The sequence below is a fragment of the Macrotis lagotis genome, chromosome 8, assembly GCF_037893015.1.
Source record: "Macrotis lagotis isolate mMagLag1 chromosome 8, bilby.v1.9.chrom.fasta, whole genome shotgun sequence".
Taxonomy (NCBI): Eukaryota; Metazoa; Chordata; class Mammalia; order Peramelemorphia; family Peramelidae; genus Macrotis; species Macrotis lagotis.
Window position 1 is genome coordinate 193,957,933 of NC_133665.1, and position 20,301 is coordinate 193,978,233.

At 58.8% G+C, this 20,301-nt stretch overlaps 1 protein-coding gene across 1 annotated transcript; it reads left to right on the forward strand.

Annotated features, from left to right (window-relative positions):
• Window positions 1–1,698: 1,698 nt before the first annotated feature.
• On the forward strand, window positions 1,699–19,046 carry GARS1 (glycyl-tRNA synthetase 1). Its single transcript, XM_074199273.1, has 17 exons — window positions 1,699–1,806; window positions 5,315–5,416; window positions 6,952–7,054; window positions 8,023–8,164; window positions 8,567–8,655; window positions 9,109–9,185; window positions 10,404–10,549; window positions 11,099–11,248; window positions 13,947–14,109; window positions 14,943–15,107; window positions 16,370–16,477; window positions 17,054–17,199; window positions 17,429–17,514; window positions 17,762–17,871; window positions 18,028–18,121; window positions 18,252–18,442; window positions 18,792–19,046. The coding sequence occupies exons 1-17, from the start codon at window positions 1,741–1,743 to the stop codon at window positions 18,915–18,917; spliced, it is 2,064 nt and encodes a 687-aa protein (XP_074055374.1). The 5' UTR covers window positions 1,699–1,740; the 3' UTR covers window positions 18,918–19,046.
• Window positions 19,047–20,301: the final 1,255 nt, after the last annotated feature.

Consider the following 20,301-nt stretch of genomic DNA (forward strand, 5'->3'; position numbering starts at 1 on the left):
GCAATGCAGCCAAAGCCCTGTGAGTGAAAAGTTAGGATCATGCAGTGAAAGGAGACAGAATTGAACCAGCATGGCTTCCAAAAATCGAAGGTATTGCTGTGGTTAGGAGAAGCTAAAGGAGGGAGATTAGTAGCAGCAGCCACGGGGACCATGGAGAAGCGGTAAGGAAAGGGACGGGAGCTGGAGATGGTACTTGGAGGATCACGCTTCCCAAAACCGGGCTGGCCTCCGAAAGGAAGACAAGCAACTCAGTGGAGGGGAGGGGAGGCTCACCCAGTTGTAACCATATCTACAAATACTTAGTCTCCCGAGTATGAGCAAAGAATAAACAGGAAAAAAGAAAAACAGAGGAGCCACATGCCCTGAGATCAGGCGCTGGCTGGGCCTCCCCGGCATTTTTCTCTCTGGAAAGCTTCTAGGAGAGAGGCTGAGAGAAGCAATTCAAACAGTTTTGTATAAAACTCCATTTTCCATTAAGAGGCTTAGGTCCCTGCAGTACACACAGCAAACCAGGGCCACCCAGTAAGCAGGAGGCAGTACTGGTCCTGCCTTGAAGTGGGGGAGGCAGGAGGGGCTCCTTCCCTTCACAGCGCCTGGAAGGGGCCTCACCAGCCCCCAGCGGGTGGGAGCCAGGCGCCCCTAAGGTGGGAGCTCCTTTGATGGGTCAGGTGGATTGGGGCTTCACCGCATCTCGTGCGGGGGGTTTGGGCCCTGGGGGCTGGGGCCCTCGTTGGCTTCTCCCATTTGCCTCCCCGCATGCCCCCACGGCGCCTTTCCCCCTCTTGCAGAAGCCACCCCGAGGTCAGGGCCTGGGGCGGGGGCTGAGCCCTTCCCGGGGCTCTCCGTCCTCAGCAGCCGATGTCGGGGTGAACCCTGGCCCGGGGTCCGCCAGGGGTGCTCACGGTGGAGCCCGCGCGCCCCAGGGCCGCGCGGTGCCGCGGGCCTTCTCGGGGGGACTCGGGGCGCCAGTGTGGGAGAGGCTCAGCTCCGGCCCGGGACCCCGCATCCAGGGCCCGCGGGGGGCTGCTGCGGCTCCGGGGCCCCGCCGTCAGTGCACAAGCGGAGGGGCGCCGGGGGCCGGGCCGGGCCGGGCTCCGCGGGTGCTGCCGGCCTGGCCCCGCCGCGGCCGCCCCCTCCCCGCGGAGGAGAAGGGACAAGCGGGCCTTGGCAGGGGGCGCGGGCGCTTCGGGGGGCGCGGGGCCCGCTGAGGCCCCAACTCTTCTGCTAGACTGGGCGCGCCGGTTACCGCAGGCGCCCCCCCAGCATGCCCGCGGGGGGCCGGCACGGGAGGACCCCCGCCCCCCCCAGGCCGGCCGGCCCCCCCCTTCTCGGACGCAGCCCCGCCCCTCGGCCCCGCCCCCTTTGCCCGGCCAGCCGACTCGCGCCTGCGCGCCGGGGCCGCCGGAGGTGGCGGGAATCCCGAAAGGCTCGGGGGCGGGGCTTCGCGGCGCGCACGCGCCGAGCCGGCCCCGCCGGCATCTCGAGGGCAGCCGCGGCGCAGGCGCGGGCGCGGGGGGCGGGGCGGGGGCGGGGCCGCGCCCCGATTTCATCAGCCGGGCCGGGCCGCGCATGCTCAGGCGCCCGCGCCCCCTCGGGTCCATGCGCTGGCGCCGCGCGCTGCTGCTGCTGCTGCCGCCGCCTCTGCCCCCGGCCGCGCGCCCGCGCCCCCGCGCCCCCGGCCCCGGCCCCGGCCCCGGCCGCCCGGCCTCCCCCGCCGCCCCCGCGGCGCGCGCCCGCAGCATGGACGGAGCTCAGGCCCAGGCCGAGGCCGCGCTCGGGCCCTTCCGCCTGGCCGTGCGGCAGCAGGTGAGCCGGGGGCGGGGGCTTCCCTCCCCCCGGGCCGCGGGGACCCCCGGCCGTGACCTGGGGGCCGACCCCGCCCCGGGCCCCGGGAACAGCGGGCCCCGCTGCTCGGGGCCCGGGCCGCGCGGGGGATGGGGCCGGGCCTGGCCCCGGGTCCTCCCAGGCCGGGCGTAGAAGGGCCTGGTCCGCGCCCGGGAGGCTCCGGGGAGGGGACGGAGGGCTTGGGGGCCGCGGGGCCCGGGCGCCCAGTCTGCAGCCCCGGCCGGGCCGCCCCCCGCCCCCCAGCAGCATTCTGCGCTTCTCTAGGAATGCTTGTTCGCAGCTCTCCGGAAGCAGTCGGGGTCCCGGGCCCGGCCCCCCTCGCCTCCGCTGTGAGCGCCCCAAGGCCGGCCCGGCCCCCGCAGGGGCGCCTGCCGCAGTCAGCAGGGAGGGCGGGCGCCCGGGTCCCCTGGGGCCGGTGGGGCCGGTGGGTCCCCTGGGGCCGGTGGGGCCGGCGGGGTCGGCGGGGCCGGCGGGGTCGGCGGGGCCGGCGGGGCCGGTGGGTCCCCTGGGGCCGGCGGGGTCGGTGGGGCCGGTGGGTCCCCTGGGGCCGGCGGGGCCGGTGGGTCCCCTGGGGCCGGCGGGGCCGGTGGGTCCCCTGGGGCCCCCTCCGGCGGGGCCGGGGGCCGGCGGGGCCGGTTCTGCCGCCTCCCGGCCTCCCCAGGCCCCGGGGCACGCCCTCCTCCCGCACGTGGCCCCGCACCCGCCGCTGCCCCTCACTTTTCCTTCTCCTCCCTTTGGAGCGAGGCATGTCTTTTCCCAATCTCTGTTCCATTTAAACCCCTCCTTCTGCCACGTTAGCCTGGGCCAGGACTGCAATGCAGACCAGCTGTTTGTGGCACACTTGGGTAAACCGGCTTACCTAAGAGGAACGGGAATAACAGCTCAAACGGAGAACTTTTAAAAACCGGGACAGTGGTTCCCTAATTTGGCCATCTAGTCCATATCCCCACCTCCTCGGAAAGACGCACTTTCTGAATGAGGATTTGACTTGGCGGCATCTGCTCTTCTCAATTATTCAGCGCTCTGAACGAAATGAAAACGAGAAAAAGCTCAAGTGCCCCTGGCGGGTTGATGACCAGCTAGAACCATGAAGTTGACCAGACATTGATTTTTTTCTTGTTTGCTTTTCTAAAAATTTGGAACCCTTAACTGTTATCTCTGCCATAGCCAGATGTGGCCGCTTCTCTCCATGGATGGCAGGCCCCGGGCAGAAGAGGTACTTTGGTAGAGTGGGGTAAACCCAGAACCTTGGTCCCAATGCCACGTTCCTACTGAGGACTGTTCACTAGTTCAGCTTATAAGGGGCCTGAAGAGAGTCCGGAAGAGCTCCAATCATTTCCTTCTTCAGACTTCCTCCAGCCTCAGTTTCCTCATCTGTAAATGGGATCACGAAAGCTCCTGCCTCTCCGGGGTCCTGGAAGGGGTCTTGAGCAAGCTGTGAAGTGGAAGGATCCAAAGAGGCATCAGGGATTCCAGTATCCCCCCCTTGGGGGGTCATGCTCCATCTTTGGAGGAGGTGCCCAGACATCCCAGGGTGTTATGATGCCTATAAAACAGCCTGCACATATAATTTAGTCCTTAATTGTAGGTCAGTGGAGGCAGACCCTGGAAGAGGACTCAGTGGAGCATGATCAGAGCCCAGGGAGATGGTCAGAAGCAGAAAGAAAAGCTTTGTGAACCTCGGGACCCTGTCGGCCAGGCTGAGAGTGGGGCTGAGAGACCCCTGGGGGGTTTGGCCAGGCGGTGGTGCCTCTTGGTTTTTTAGCTGATTGGGGTCTGGAGAGGGAAGGCCCAGATGCTCAGCAGGGATGGAGCCCCACCAGCTCAGAAGTCAGTGACCACTGCTCCCTCCTGGTCTAGCCCTTGTTTTTCACCTGTTCTGCCCGCCACTCAGCCTGCCAGGATGTGCAGAGGAGGGGGGATGGGGCTTTCTTGATTAGAGGAGAAATTCCACGCTGTCCTTCATGTTATCTTTTTCTGGGTTCAGCCACAAGGCTTTGGAAACGAGGGTTTGGAAGCCAGGACCCCAGGGGTCAGAGACAGGACCAAAGGAAGCCCTCCGCAGAAGGAGGAGCCAGGAGATGGGGAGGGACCGGTTCAAGGCCACCTTAAGGTTTGCAAAGCACCTCACATAGAGACCGCTAGGTGGTGCCATAATGCGCTGAGTGCGTGTCCTGGGTCAGGAAGACCCCAACTCTTCACCCCATTTGTCTCAGCTGTAGAAGGAAATGGCAAACCTTGGGGATCTGCCAAGAAACCCCAGATGGGCTCACAGACTGAAAAATGACTGAAATAGAGCAAAATGTGTGACCCCTGGGAGGGAAACAGTCTGCTGAAGGAGGCTGGGCTGGGCTGGGCGTGCTCTCCGGTCCTGGGGAGCCCGGCCGCACCAAAGACATGGGACTGGGCTTGGCTTTCATCAGCTGCACCGTGCCTTTGTTTGATCCCAGAAATGCTGGTGCAAGAAGCCCCACCCTGATGCTTCAGGAAAGCCTCTGACCTGGTGTGGAGGTGGCCAGGGGAGCTGAGCGGCATGAGTCGAGTCAGAGTGCTCTGATGAAGCGAAGGTTTGGGGGGGGAAGAACACGGTATCAAGTGTGACAGATCTCTGAAGGAGCCCAGCTTAGGCCAAGACCAGGTTCCTTGGGAACTGCCTCTGGGCAGAGATGGTCAATGAGCCTGAGGAAGCCCTCAGCAGGAGGGGGAGGCAGAGGGGCGCAGTGGCTGGACCATGGTCCCATCATCTGGAAATTATGCTGTTTTCCTGAGAATATTTGTCTTTTGTGTGTGATTACCAAAGTGGACAATGGCAGTTGTGGCCACAGGAGCTCACCCTCCCCAACCCCCTGGACTGAGGGAGGAGGGAGGCCCAAAATCCCCTGGACTTCCGGCTTGGGCGTTTCAGGGCCTTTCTCCTCTTCACTTTTCTTCCCTTCAGTCTCTTTGAAACTTGTGTTCCCTGATCCATGGGCCTTATCTTTCTCCTCCCAGTGTCTCTGTTGGAGATCTGGGCCCCAACGCCTCAGTTCTGGGGGTTTGGGTTGTGCCAGAGGGAGGCAGTGAGGGAAACAATGCCCTCCACCCTTGCGGTGATTGTCTCCCCTTCTGCGTCTCTTCTCACAGTCTGTGCCTTCCCCTTTCATGGTCATGAGGGGGTGTCCCCAAGGCGCTCAGCACACCTTTCTTCCCCATTCTTGTTATCCTTTCCCCTGTGGGTCTTGAGAAGCTCTGCCCCAGCCTCTAAGCTCCTTTGTGGGAGGGGGCCATCCCCTGCTTGGCTGGGGCCACTCAGTCTACGTCTGTGACCTGAAGTTGTCCATGTTGGTTGATGCAGACATGTCATTTGTACTGGGGGAAGGGGCGACTCTTCAGATTCGTGGAGGATTCCCTTTGGGCTCCTGCATGGGGCTATCCTACCACTGCCTGGCCCCAGCCTTTCCTGGCTAACTGGCTTCTGTGTGTCTTCTAGGGGGATCTGGTGAGAAAGTTGAAAGAAGACAAAGCCCCCCAGGTTGACATCGACAGAGCTGTTGCAGAGCTCAAAGCCCGCAAGAGGATTTTGGAAGCAAAGGTGAGGTCATCTTTCCCTTCATCTGAACTGGCTACTCTGGGCTCCAGGCCCCAGGAGGGTCCTTTGGGAGGAAGGGACTTTGAGATGAGAGTTTTTTCTGTTTGGTGACGGGGCAGGGATAGATTATCAATGTGAAGACATAAACAGTTAAACTGGGGTTAGACTCTAGGGGTCCTGGAAGTCGTATATAGAATGGGAGTGAGGGTGGAGGCAGGGAGGCCAGGAAGGTGACAGGGTAGGACAAGGGGTGTGGAGACCTGGCAGGCTTTAGCCTGGGGGGGGGGGTAGGGGCAGAATTAGGGAGATGTAAAAGAGGGCAAGGGTATACTCTCTGCTCTCCATCTACCTGGCTGGTGGTGGTTTGGGCCCAAAGCTCAGGGGATGGGCTCAGTCCAGCTACGTGGACGCGTTTGTGTGGAGTTGAGATTTGAAGAGGGTCCCAAGGGAACATGGAACAGGCCCCAGCCAGTGAAGGAGGGACATGGGTGGCAGCCCAGGGGCAAGAATGGTGGTGGTGGGGAGGATGACCCAGGAAAAATCCTTTGTGGAAACTTGGCTGAAGGGAGGGGGATGGACAGATGGACGGAAGGTGGTGGAGGAAGGAAGAAGCTCATCAGACTTGGCCATGAGACACGTTGGGGACTTGGAGGGAGCAGTTTCTAGAAGGAATGAGCAAGAAGAGAGTGTGGAGGCCAGTGTGGATAGACCCCTTTTAAAGAAGCTTGGCAGGGTTGGAGGGTCTGGCCAGGGCTCTTCAGGGAGAGGGACAGAGAAGAAGCAGGGGAGCTCAAGTCTGCCATATTGGCCTGCTGTGGGGAGGCGCTGCCATCAGTGGGAGTGGTAGGGAGGAGGAGAAGGTTAGGAACCAACTTTTGGGGGGCCAGCGAGGTGAGGGTGGGAGTCAAGTGGGGGAACAGAGGGAGGGTCTGCTTGGGGCTGGACAGCCCTGGTGAATGTGGGATTCTTCTGGCTTTGTTTACCACAAGTATGTGGGGTGGCGAGCCTGGGAGGGGACTCACCAGGGCTGAGGAGGCCAAAGAAGGGGTCCCCCAGATGTGGGGAAGAGGGAGAGGAGAGGGACCACAGGCCCAGAGTTATGACCAGAGAAGACAACGGCAGTCTGGGGGAGCCAGGGGAGGGGAGGGTGCAGTATCCTCTGCATTTATCCTCTCTTTTGCTCCAGGATTCTTGGTGTCCCCATTTTAGAGTTGAGGAAACTGAGGCAGCTGTGGTCTTTGGAGGGTTTGAGGCTGTGCACTCCCAGTCTGAGCTTCTTGGGACGGGTCACAGCCTGGTCCAGTCAGGGCCTCTGGTGGGAGCTTGTGGGTGTTTCTTTATAAAAGGCCAGAAAACCATTGGGGTTGCTGGGCCAGCTTCAGATCCAGCCTTGGGGAGACCCGGGCAGGGTGACCTATCTCCGGACAGAGGGCCTGACAGGACCGGGTGCACCTCTCCACGGAGGCTCCGGGCCAGGGAAAGGCCTGGGCCCGTTTATGGGGTCTGAGCGGACGCCTCTGTGTGCTTCCTTCCCCCAGGAGTTGGCGCTACAGCCCAAAGATGATATCATTGACCGAACTAAGATGGAGGACACCCTCAAGCGCAGGTTCTTCTATGACCAAGCCTTTGCGATTTACGGAGGTGCGCAGCAGTGGCCTAGAGTCAGGGCCACCTGATACCTCAGGTGGTTCCAGTCTCAATTCTTGGATGTGGGCTCCCTGTGGGCCTCCCATAGCACCCATGCTTCCATCCTGTCTCCCTCCACCCCCCACCCCCAACCCCCCAGATGGGGCAGGGCTGAGACTGGATGTTGGCTTAGCTTGGGAGGTAGTTGTGGCTGAGTCTTCTTGCAGCTCCTGTCTGGTGGGCTCTCCTTGGATCCCACTTCTGTTGCCAGCAGCCCTTTAAGGAAGCTTTTTTCTGGGGTGTCTGGGCCTAGTTTTCGGGGGTCTTGGCCTCTAGTCGTCCCAGGCCCTGCCTCATCCACATGACTGGGTTTCTTTTTGCTGGGTCAGTGGAAGAAGCTGGGGGGCCCTGGTTGAGGGCGGCCACATCTGCTGGCACCTTTGCTCCCTCCCAGGCCTCTGTCCCTGGACCTTTTGGGTGCTCTCCAGACCAGGGGTTGTATGACAGGCTCGTGGGGGCCATCTTTTCTCTTCCTTAATCTCTGTGGGTGTTGCTGTGGGCAGGGAGGGGAGCCAGGATCAGGAAGTGCAGTGAGGACAGTGCCTTTGTTACTGTCCCCAACCTTGACGGTGTGGTCATTCTGACCACACTGGTGACTCGAGGGTTGGAAGACGGCACCATGTCCAAGGTGATAGTTTCAGTTGACATTTGTTGACCGCTTCCTCAGATTCCTTATTGTCTTCTTTGGCAGAGTGAGGCACGGTGGTCCCCTGGGGCTGGAGTGGAGTGGGGTGAGGGTGGCATGCTGCCATTCCTGACTCGTATCTTGGTTTCCTTCCGCAGAGAATGGTGGGGTTCCAAGCCCTGCTCCCTTTGCCTAGTCTCATCTGATCATTGCCTGGGGGTTTGGGGATTGAGTCTAGCCCATAGTCAACCTGGCCTGGCAGGGCAGTGGGCATTCCTCCTGTCTCCTTTCTCCCCAGGGGTCAGTGGCCTCTATGACCTGGGACCTGTGGGCTGTGCCCTGAAGAACAACATCATCCAGCTCTGGCGGCAGCATTTCATCCAAGAGGAGCAGATCCTGGAGATCGACTGCACAATGCTCACCCCGGAGCCTGTTCTCAAGTATGTGGGAGGGGGCACCTGCTTCGCCTGGGCATCTCCCCCAGCCCTTTGGAGTGGATGCCAGCATCACCCGGGTCAATGTGGGGGCACAAGGGCATCTGAAGGGCTGCTGCCCGGGCTTGGTGCTGATTCACTCAAGAGGAGGCTCTTCTCAAGAGGACATAGATTGAGGGAGAGGGCCCTCAGCTCGTGGCAGCAGAAAGGATCAGAAGCACGATTGGCACCTGGGTCCCTGAGATGCCACGTCCTGCCCCTTCAGCCCCCAGCTGCCTGATATTCTAGAGAGCCGCCTGCCATGGCCAGCTGCCTGGGTGGAAATTAGCCCGCAGAATGTTTCATTGCCTTGCAGGGTCCCGCTGCCCCCAGGGTGCCTGGGCTTCAGCAGGGCTGTTGTTGTTGCAGGACATCCGGCCACGTGGACAAGTTTGCTGACTTCATGGTGAAAGACATGAAAAGTGGGGAGTGCTTTCGTGCCGACCACCTCTTGAAAGGTAGGGCTTTTGTTCCCGAAGGCCAACCCTTCTGACGCGGAGGGGCCATTGGGTCCAGGTGGATGGGAGGGAGGCAGCTCTTGTTTATTTTTGGTGATTGTGTCTGTCAGTATCTCCTGCGGCCTCCTATTGGAGAACTCTCTAAGGATGAGGAATAAGTGAAGGAATGAGAGTCAGGCAAAGCTATCAGACACTATTGAGTGACTGGCAATTGTCCTACTCCACACCCATGGGCTCCCACTTCTGCCTGGAAGTGGGGTGGGAAGTGAACCTGAGCTTGGTCATTCTGATAGCTCATGTTTAACTTTGTTTAATTGAATTTACCCCATCCTGCCCCTCCTCTCATCCTGGCGGTGCGAGGGCCTTCCCTCCTGGCCCGTACCTCAGGTGGACCAGGCTGCTCACCTCGAGGGTGGTGCAAGGGGTCTGACTGCATGCCTTCTCTCTTCATAGCACACCTGCAAAAGTTAATGTCTGACAAGAAATGTTCAGCTGAGAAAAAATCAGAGATGGAAAGCGTCTTGATCCAGGTGAACGCTCTGGCGAGCTTGTGGTGGGCCAAGCGTGGGGGTGGTTTGCTGGGAACGTGGCCCCTTCTTGGAGGTGTTACCTAGGCCAAGCACAGCTTCCTCTGCTCCAGAGCCACCCTCCTGTGGGCTGGGAGGGGGCTTTTCAGCTCCTGACCTGCGACCCTTGTAGAGAAAGGGAGTCTGTAAAACAGCCTCTCCTCCTCACAGAGCTCCCCTTTTCATGTGGGAGATGAGGGTCAACGATGGGCATCTGCCCACACCTTGTGGAGCAAAGAGCTGTGTGGCGGCTGCGGCCCCAGTCACCTCTCAGCTTCTTGAGGCCGTGTCTTTCCTGTGCTCAGGGATTTGTGGCTGAGGGAAGATGGTGGGAAGATTTGAGGAAGTACTTTTCGGGGACTGAGGGAGAGGTGATGGATGGCCTGGAGAGAGAAGCTGCAGGAAAGAGTGGCCCCATGTGACTTAGCTGTGATCGGCCCTTTTGGGGTGCCCGAGACAGAAGAAGGGGGGCTGGTGAGGGTGGGACTAGGAAGAGCTGGTCCCAAGTGGGGGTCCGCAGGATTGCCTGTGGGAGCTGAGAGAAGAGCCAAGGACAGCGGCTGGGTGGGAGAGAGAAGCCCCCCAGGATCTCAGAAGACAGTCTTTTGAGGGTCAAGGACCAGGAAAGGTTGTGTCTCTTGGTAAATGAGATCATGGGTCATCAAGGAGGTGGAGGAAAGGGCTTGGGGGGGGGGCGCTTCTCTAGGGGGGTGCCCTTTGTTGAGAGTGTCTCCAAAGTCTCTGGGCAGTTTGGGGCCCTCTGTCTCATTTGACCCAGTCCCCCTGCAGTTGTGACCCTCATTTTGCAGGCCAGCTGTGGCCCCTTTTCCCCTGTCCCTCAGGACTCAAAGCACCCAGTGGTAGGGGAGAGGCAGAGCAGCGATCTGTTTAGGGGAAGGTGCCGGGGGAACTTGTGCGTTGAGCCCAGGCTTCCCGTTCCTTGTGTTTGACGGGACAACGGCCCTGGGAGATGGAGAAGATGATATTCCATCGATGCCACTATTCATCCAACATCTGTTAGTAGCCTGCGCCCGGACCCCTCCTTTCCCTGAAAGGCTCCAGCTCTGGGCTCGTGGAATCATTAGGTGGCAAATGGAGCCTGTGGATGCGGATGTGGCGGCACGCAGCCCCTCCCTCTGATGGGCTCTGACATTGACCACAGGCCTCGCTGTGTCTTGGCAGTTGGACAACTATGGACAGGAGCAACTCGCAGACCTCTTTGTGAACTACAATGTCAAGTCGCCCTTGACTGGAAATGACCTGTCTCCTCCAGCAGCATTCAACTTAATGTTCAAGACCTTCATTGGGCCTGGAGGGAACATGCCCGGGTATGTGACCCTGCCCCACACTGCAGCCAGGATGCCACCGGTTGTGGACAGGGCACACTCAGGCCTCACCGATGCACAGTGACCGGTGTGGTTTGAACACTCTGAGTGGCTTAGGAGAGACTGTGTGTGTGTGTGTGTGTGTGTGTGTGTGTGTGTGTGTGTTCCTGTGCATGAATATGAGTCAGGCAGAGGGAGAGCAAGTGAGCATCTGAGTCTGGGCTGTGGGCATCAGGCACCTCCTCGTTCACTGTGGGGGCGCCCCAAAGTACCCACTGCCCATCCTGTAGAAGGCCCGCCCTCTGGAGCCCTCTGGCTTCATCCTTGTGCCTAAAGAAGGCTGGTCTGAAGCTGTGGTCCGAGGCTCCTCTGCCCTTTGGCCAGTGGCTGCCTCCCAGACTTGAGAAGTCTCCCATTAGTCGAGAGGAACAGGTCTGGCCGTTGTCTGTCTCCATTTCCAGGGTCCAAGTCCAGACCTTCTGACTTGTGGGGCAGGAGCCTACCGCTGGGTCATCGTCCTGGTGCTGATGGTGGCCTCCTTTTCCTCTCCAGGTACCTGCGGCCAGAGACTGCTCAGGGCATCTTTCTCAACTTCAAGCGCCTCCTGGAGTTCAACCAGGGAAAGCTGCCTTTTGCTGCTGCCCAGATTGGCAATTCCTTCCGGAATGAGATCTCCCCTCGATCAGGACTGATTCGAGTCAGGTATAGTCTTGTCCTTGACATCTCTGGAGGCCCTGTTGCTCTCATTTGCCAGGCCTTGGGGGGGCTGCCTGGCTGGCAGAGGGGCTGGCACCCTGTTGCGATGCCCCCACCAGCCCCCACTCCCTGCTGTTGTGCTTTAAGCCTGGCGCCTCCCCCCTCCGCCCGAGCACCAACCCTTAGAGCAGATACTGCTTTCAAAGAGAAAAGAGGAAGACCCAAAGACTCAGCTATGAAAGAAGCCCTGCTGTGACCTGCGCCGCCTCTGGGACCCCACATCTCCTCATCCACCAGAGTGGGGGGTTGCATCTCACTGACTCGTGTCTAGTCAGAGGGCCCTGTTGTCCCAGTACTGAAGGTGGCTAGGCAGAGGCCGAGGCAGGATGTGAACCCTGGTTTTAATCTGTGGCCCCTGGTCTCAGCCACCCTTTGGAGGGGGTCAGTCTTCCTAGTGGCTGGTTCACTGTGCCACCTCTCTCCTCAGATGGACCAGGCCAGCCTGGCACCTTGGTCAGCAGGCAGCGGTCATGTGCCAATCCCCCAGACATCTTTGCCAACCAGTCACTGTCCGATATATGGAGCATTCAGAAAGCAGAGCCCCTGGCCCTGAGCAAGGGGTAGGGGGTGGGGGTGAGGCACAGTGCCAACTTGGCTTTGGCTCATCACTCTGCCTTGCTGGCGTTCTCTCAGGCCTTCTCCCCAGCCTTTGTGGAGAAAACCAGAGGGGGGGATCCTGGAGGACACCAGACCCTGGGGTCTTCCCTGCTTCTGAACTCCCAGCGAGCTATCAGGCCTGAGCCTGGAGCTGGTGTTGGCTCGAGGCCGCCTGGGAATTTCTGGACTTCTCCTTACCAGGCTCTCTTCTTTTTTTATTGAAATTTATTTTTTAATTGCAAGCAGTGGTAGTTTTCAGCATCATCCATTTGCAAATTTATGAGTTTCATACTTTTCTGCAGTCTTCCCTCCCCCTTCCCCTGGCATTCAACAGTCGCTGAGTTGGTCTGTGTAAAGTCCTGTCTGACAAATCCCATAGTAATGTTGTGAAAGGAATTCCAACTGAGGGGAAGAAGAAGCCCTGAAAAAGAAAGGGGCACGAGCGCTGGGCTCTGGAAGGTTGGTCCATAGTGGGACCCTCAGGTCCTCCTTGACCTGTGAGGAGCCGTGTCCCTCACAATTGACTGCCTCACAGCATTGATGTCCTGATCCCACCGCCTTCATTCGTGTTGGCTCACGTGTACCTTTCATTGAGATTTCTCACAGAACGGTAGTGTTCTAGAACCTTCATCCACCCCAGCTCGTTCAGCCGTTCCCCAGTGGATGGCCACCCCTCAATTTCCAGTGCTTGACTTTCTTAAAAAGAGCTACTATCGCTATTTTGGGACATTTTTTATGATTTCTTTGGATCTAGGCCCAGCATTGGTGTTGCAGGGTCACAGGGTCTGAGAGTTTATGGGCGCAGCTCCTGATTGCTCTCCAGAAAGCTTGGGCCCAGCCCCAACTCCCCCAAAGTCCATTCATCTCCCAGGCCTCACCAACTTTGACCCTTTTTGGTCATCTTCACCAGTCTGAGAGGTGAGAGGTGGCACCTCCCAGTTTTTTCATTTGCATTTCTCTAACCAATAGTGATTTGGAGCATTTTTTCCCTGTGACTATAAATAGCTTTATTTTTTCTTCTGTTTATCTCCCTTTGTCAGTTGGGGAATGGCTTCTAATCTTATCAATATGATTTGGTTCTCGATCTGTTTAAGGCCTCCATCAGAAGCGCTTCCTGCCTGCCCTCTAATCTCAGCTGCGTTGGCTTTAGTAGTGCAAACCCTTTTCAATAGAGTCAAAATTGTCTGTTTTGCGCCTTGCCCTGCTCCGTCTTGACCATAAACTCCCCTCCACAGACCCTTCTCCCCACTGGCGGTGACTGTCTGGTAATGGGTGGGAGTGGCTCTTGCCTCTCCTCCTTCCTTTGGTTTGAAATGGTGAAACCCAACGAGGTGCCACCATGATGCACAGCAGCCTGCCCCTGGGGTCAGGACGACCCCAGACCCTTCCTATGACCCTGGGCAGGCCACTCCACCCTGCCTGCCTTGGTTTCCTCATCTGTCACAGGATCTGGGGAAGGAAAGTCCTCCAGGGTGGGTGCCAAGCAGGTTTCTGGGGGGCCAGGCACATCCCTCCCTTGATGCCTCCGACAGGGGCAAGCACTGCAGTGAGAGGGGTGGAAGTTCCAGGTCCACAAGACGGAGCCCCTTCCCTCTCCTAATTGATAACTTGGGTTTTGGAGTGAGTTCCAATTCAGCCCAGCCCCTCCCTTCGCCCCTCTCTCCCATCTGTAAAGTGGAGATGATCACAGTCCCACCCTCTTGGAGTCATTGTGAGGGCCACGTGATCCATGGGCTTTGGGTACTTCCTTAGGACAGAGTCTGTCATGCAGTGTTTGCTGCCGTGGGGATGCTGGGCTGAATTTTTGGCTTCTACAGCTTGAAGTACCGGGGGCTGCCCTGGTATTGGGGCTTTGTGGGAAGTGGGTATGGAGGGAAGGGAGTAAGTAGTGACTGTCCACTAAGATCCTTCTTTGCATCAGGTCTTTTCTGGCCCTTGCTAGAGGTCACTGGGGACCTGTGTGCCTTTTTCAAGGGAGGGGTGCCATGGGGTGATTTGTCTCAGGAATGAAGATTCGGGGGTCACTGATTACTGTCCTTGGCTTTAGAGAATTCACTATGGCAGAGATTGAGCACTTTGTGGACCCCAAGGAAAAGCACCACCCTAAGTTTGACCTGGTGGCAGACGTCACCATCTCCCTGTACTCAGCCAAAGCCCAGGTCAGCGGCCAGTCCGCTCACAAGATGCGGCTCGGGGATGCAGTGGAGCAGGTGAGGAGGTGCCCTGGCTGGGCCATGGGGGACGGCTGCTTCCTCTCCCGTCGGACCTCAGAGCCCTGTGGGCACTTGGGGCTTGGGGCAGGGGGTTGGTTAACAGAGGATGATGGGCGCTCATGAAGGGTCTGCAATTTGGGACTTTGTCCATGGCAAGTCTCTGAAGGGCCAACTTGAGAGCTCCATCTGGCGGACGGACAGGCTTTTGACCATCTCTGAGAAGTTGTCCTCAAGGACCGGAGTAGCTCTGTCTTCAAGCTTATTTTAAAACCGTTTAGAAGAAAAAGACTCTAGGAGCAGCTAGGTGACACAGTAGATAGAGCACTGACCCTGGAGTCAGGAGGACCTGAGTTCAAATGTGGCCTCAGACACTTCATAATTACCTAGCTGTGTGGCCTTGGGCAAGCCACTTAACCCCATTGCCTTGCAAAAAAAATAGAAAAAAAGGCTTGGGAGCAGGAAGCCCCACTGGTCCTTTCTGAACTGCCACGCCAAGTGGTCGGCCAAGGGTGGATTGAGCACTTGGGGACCTGGAGAGCAGGGAGGCGCTGCCATCCCCCAGGACTTGGAGGGAAAGGATGAGGGGCTCAGCCAGTTGGGCCCTAGGGGATCCCCAGGTGCTTAGTGGGGAGGGGTGCCTCAAGCATTAGTTTTCATAGATTCCCTGGCGTTCTGTTTACCCACCACTCATTTAAATGACTCCTGCCAGGGACATGGCAGTCTGACGGAAGACAGACTGTCGGTCTTTGTGCCATGAGTCCCCACCTGTGAAGCCGGTGTGGGGCATAGGTGCGACCCAGGCCTGACTTCCCTTCCCTGTCTGCTTCCAGGGTGTGATCAACAACTCAGTCTTGGGGTATTTCATCGGCCGAATCTACCTCTACCTCACCAAGGTCGGGGTGTCTCCAGAGAAACTACGGTTCCGGCAGCACATGGACAACGAAATGGCTCATTATGCTTGTGACTGCTGGGACGCTGAGGCTAAAACGTCCTATGTAAGTAGTCCCCAGCTCGAGGTGGATCTCTGGGCCCTCCCCTAGCAGCTCCTCATGGTCCTTGTTGAATTGATGCCTTGGGACCACGGGAGTGTGGCCACAGGGCTGCCCTGGCAGAGAGCCGTGAGGATGCAGGATTCACATCTGGACTGGTGTTAGTATCAGCTGCCCTAGAGCACACAGGTCTCAGATAGGCATCAGATAAGGAGCCGGGTGGATTGGGGTTGTGAATGGATCCTTTGTGAGTTCAAGAAAAAATGTAAATTATGAGAGCTGTAAAAAGGGCAACAAACCTCCTGTAGGGAATTCAGGAAGCTTCTAGAAAAGGCTTGGGTGGAGTGGTGGGATTGCAGCTAGTCCAAGGTGGTGCTGTGTTGGCCTGGGCCAGGCCTGCGCTGCCCCTTTCCCAAGGGTCTCTAGGGGGCCAGCTTCGCCCATGGGCCAGGGGCTTTGATGAAGCGCCTCCTCTGTGCTGAGCCCTGGCCATTCTCCCCTCATTCTTGGCCCCAGGTGACAGTGGTGGAGGGGGGGTGTTGGGCATGTGGTATCTGAGGAAGGGGGGGGTTCAACCGTCGAAGGGTGGAGTGTTGACAGTTGCAGCCAGTCCCTGAAAGGAGAGTCACGCTTCCATTCTGGGTGTGTGGCCGGGCTGGGAGGGAGCCCCCTGACCATGTGTCACCTAGTGGTGACAGAAGCTGGAGCCAGGAGAGATTCCTTTATGGTTTGGTTCTCAAAATCGCCTCTTCCTTTGTTCATTGGGTGTTTGGTATTTAAGATGTTGAGTGGCACATTCTTTAGCTCTCTGCTCGTCGAGAAGGCCAGTGGTGGGGCATTGGTGCAGCTGGGACTCCGGGCCAGACCTTTCCACGTTGGGCACGTGGCGACCTGTTGTGCTGGTTCTCTGGCAGGGAGGGTGTTTGTTGGCCAAGTGACCTCCCCTTCGGTCACTGTTGCGATCTTAGCTCTGCATCAGCTGACCAGTCCTCCTGGCTTCAGGGTCCCCTCTGCTGTTAAACACCTTGTACTTGGGGGATCCAGACCTAGGGGCTGTTGCCAGGTCAGAGGGCCAGCGCAGCCCTCCAGAACACTGACTGGCCTCACCTTGACGTGACTTGCCCATGCCCCCAGCTGTCGTTCCCTTTGTTTCTCTGGTCAGTGGGGATTAGGAGCCCGGTCCCCACAGCCATAGAGAGCTTTGGCCGGGGGGCGGGGCTCATTCTGGCACTTGTATGAGCCGGGATCTGGGGATGCTTCTTCCCCAGGGCTGGATCGAGATAGTCGGCTGTGCTGACCGCTCCTGCTTTGACCTCACCTGTCACTCCAAAGCCACCAAAGTCCCGCTGGTGGCGGAGAAGCTGCTCAAGGAGCCCATATCCTTTGTGCATTGGGGAGGGGTGGGGAATGACTGTGCTTCAGGGTCCCCCCATCGGGCTCTGTGGTCACTGGCACTTCTCTTGGTGGTCTGGGCTTCCCTCCTGTGACCTTGCAAAAAACTAAACACGGCCAGATGACTCGGGCCTCGGGCTCACCCTGCAACCCCCTGGGGAGTTCTTGAACTGGGGTATGTGGCAAGACCCCTGCTCAGGCCTGGGAAGCAGCTGGGGGCTGCGCCTCAGGTCACCGAGTGACCCTTGGCAAGTCGCTTCACCTCTGTCAGCTTCTGGTTGTCGTGAGGCTCCGATGAGACTTTTGTAAAGGCTGTAGGTACCTAGTGGATGCCTGCCGTCCTGGGGGCTGGAGGCGTCTGCACCTTGTGACCTCCCCAGGGATCTTGTCCCATGGTGGAGAAGGTCTGGTCATCCTTGTCTTGGGATCTGGGAAAAATAACAGTCTGCATGCAGTTATTAAGCACCTTGGCAGGAGACCTCCCTGCTGGGGGGTCCAGGGGGGGTGGCCCCCAGCAGGTCTGTGCGCACACTCCGGCTTCCTTGACCGCCATCTCTCACAGAACGGTGAACGTGGTTCAATTTGAGTCGAGTAAGGCCGCCATCGGCCGGGCCTATAAGAAGGAGGCACGGCTGGTCCTGGACTACTTGGCCACCTGCGAGGAGGGCTACGTCACCGAGATGGAGGCGCTGCTCAATGAGAAGGGGTGAGCCCGGCAGGGGGTGCCCACTCCCTCACACATGCGCTCATGCTCACATACGTACTCCGACTCACACTTGCTCACACTCACACACTTGCCTTCTCACACATACATAGACTTACACACATGTACACACACTCACGTACATACATACACAGACACACATATACACTTAAAGCCACAGAGCCACTTGTCTCTCCTCTGACTAACCAGAAGTGCTTTGGGGTCTTCATAGGGAATTCACAATTGAGACTGAAGGGAAAAGCTTCCAGGTGACCAAGGACATGGTCAGTGTGCAGAGATTCCAGAAGACACTCCACGGTCAGTAGCCCCACAAAGGGCCCCTGCCCCCCTTCTTTTCAGAGGGAGCTCCTTGGGCTTGGCGGCCAGGTGCGCTGGGTGCGGCTCCCGGCCTCTGCCCTAACTGAAGCCACCAGGGCTCGGCGCTCTCTTCCCCAGTAGGATGCGGGGGTGGGCAGCCCCCCTGCAGGATCATGGGCGGCAGGGTGGCAGAGCTCTGGTGGCACCATCCCCCCAGGGTCTTGAGCTGCCTCGTCTCCCCTTTCAGTTGAAGAGATTGTCCCAAATGTCATTGAGCCCTCCTTCGGCCTGGGCAGGATCATGTACACGGTGTTTGAGCACACATTCCGTATCCGGGAGGGGGACGAGCAGAGAACGGTAGGTTCTGGGCAACTAGTCTGCCGGGAAGGGGGGGTGCGTGGTCCCCTGCTGGTGTACAGCAGGCGACGAAGGACTCAGGGTGACGGGAGGGTGGTGGGGCCCTCTGGTCCTTCCCCGCTGGGACGCTGCCTGACTCGTGACCGTGCTTTCCAGTTCTTCAGCTTTCCCGCTGTCGTCGCACCATTCAAATGTTCCGTCCTCCCGCTGAGCCAGAACCAGGAGTTCATGCCCTTCGTCAAGGAGCTCTGTGAGTGGGGGCAGCCCAGGGTGGGAAGGGGGTGGCAAGGGGTCTGCAGGGCTCCTCAGCCCCTCTGCTGTGGGTCTCCCCGGCACGGCCCGGGGTGGGCTCCTCACTCCCCCTCGTGTCTCCCCAACAGCCGAGGCCCTGACCAGGAACGGGGTGTCCCACAAGGTAGACGATTCCTCGGGCTCCATTGGTAAGCGCTACGCCAGGACGGATGAGATCGGGATCGCCTTTGGGATTACCATTGACTTTGATACCGTGAATAAGACTCCACACACGGCAACACTGAGAGACCGGGACTCCATGCGCCAGATCCGTGCTGAGGTATCTATCTTCCTCTTTGGCCTTGGGGTCGGCGAGACTCTGGCTTCTCTCTGCAGGAAACAAGGGTGGGAGTGGGGTGGGGTCACCTGCAGTCTCCCAGTGGGTAGCCGTGTCCCTGGTGACGGGGGTCTTGTTCTTGGGGGCCCCACGGTGGGCTGCATTGTAAGAGCAGAGGGTATTGGAGGAAGAGAAGGAAAGGGGGAGGGTGGGGGGGTGGTCTCCGGGGGTCTCCTTCAAGGGTCTTAGAGCGTGGAGCACTGAAGTCAGGGCAGGGGAGCTCCGGCCGGTCTGAGCATCCCAGCTCCAGGTGGGACGCTGGTGATTGAACCTGGCCTCCATTTTGCTTCAGATCACGGAGCTCCCCAAGGTCGTGTGCAGCTTGGCCAATGGTGCCATCACCTGGGCCGATGTGGAGGCTAGGTACCCTCTGTTTGAGGGGCAGGAGACGGGCAAGAAAGACACTATCGAGGACTGAGGACTGGCAGTGCCTCCTTTTCATGCCCACACCCATCACCTGTAAAATTGTACTATGTGACCCTCTGCTTCGGATTGGGGTCTCAGTCCCCAATGCGGATGATGATTAAATTAAAGGTTGCGAACAGGTGTGGTGTTATTACTTGTTTCTGTGACCCGAGCCGCCACCTGCGTCCATGTGTACCTGAGGGGCGTCTTGTCTTTTGTTCACACCAGCCGCATCCCTGGGAAGCCTCCGCACAGGCTGCTTGTTCCTGTCCCCTCCCCTAAGAGCTTGGCTGTCCTCTGACTCCCGCTCAGGGAAACTCGCCATCCCATGGCTGCCCTGCCCCTTTTTTGGAGTAGGAAGGATGGTTGTGGGGAGGTGGGTGGAAGTGTGGCCCCCATGCCGTTGGGCCCCCTTACTTCTAGCCCCTTACCAGCGGCCCTGGGCTAGCTTGGCGGGGGGGATTTTGTTCTCCCTTCTCTTGCAACTCCTTGCCTTGGGTGCCCCCTCCAGGACAGTTGGAGACCCAATTCCTGTCAGCCGGACCATGGGGATCTTGGGGTTTTCCAACTTCCATGAAGCCCAGGACATCCCCTTGCGGCCCCCAGACCTCTGCTCTGATGCTCTGGGTTTGTAGGCAGTTGATTGTCTTGGGCGCGAGGCTGTAGAAGTCCCTCAGACAGGCTCGTGCTCCCAGGGACTCGGGAAGGAGGGGATGGCTCGGTGGTCTGAACTTTTGGGGCCCCCTTGCCCTGTGTCTCCTGGGAGACGGTGTTGGCACAAGTCCCTTTTGGGAAAACAGAAGCCTCGGGCCATCCCTGTGGGCCATCCGGGGCACATCCAGGGCACGTGGGGTCTTGTCTGGGGGTCTTGACTGGCCCTTGATCTAGGGGGTCAGCTGCCCAGGTGTCAGTGAGAATCCAGATGGCGCCTTTGTGCTCTGAGAGGGCAGGGCCAGGGGTCACTTTGAGATGACTTGTATGGACGGCCCCACAGATGGGACATCATCCCACCAAGCCTAGGAGATGTGCTTGGGACCAGCATCGTGGGAGCCTGTAGGGGAAGCTGCTGACCCCCATGCCTGCCATGAAAACCCAGTGGGGTCAGCAAGAGTTAGAAACCTAGAGACAGGTGAATGACACCGTGCGGGACCCTGCTAATGCAATTCTACCCCCCAGTCTCGTGGGGGCATCACCGTTTTTGTGCCAATGACCTTGGACAAAAGGAAAACACCAGTGAGTTGGAGGACATCAGCAGAGAGGCGTTGGTGGCTATGGGTTCATCCTTTGAACCTCAGGCGGCCACACCCTGGGCTTGGACAAGGGGTCCTGCCATGGGCTGCACAGACCTTGCTCTCATTGGGCAAAGGGTGGCCTTATTCCCAACAGACTGGAGTGCC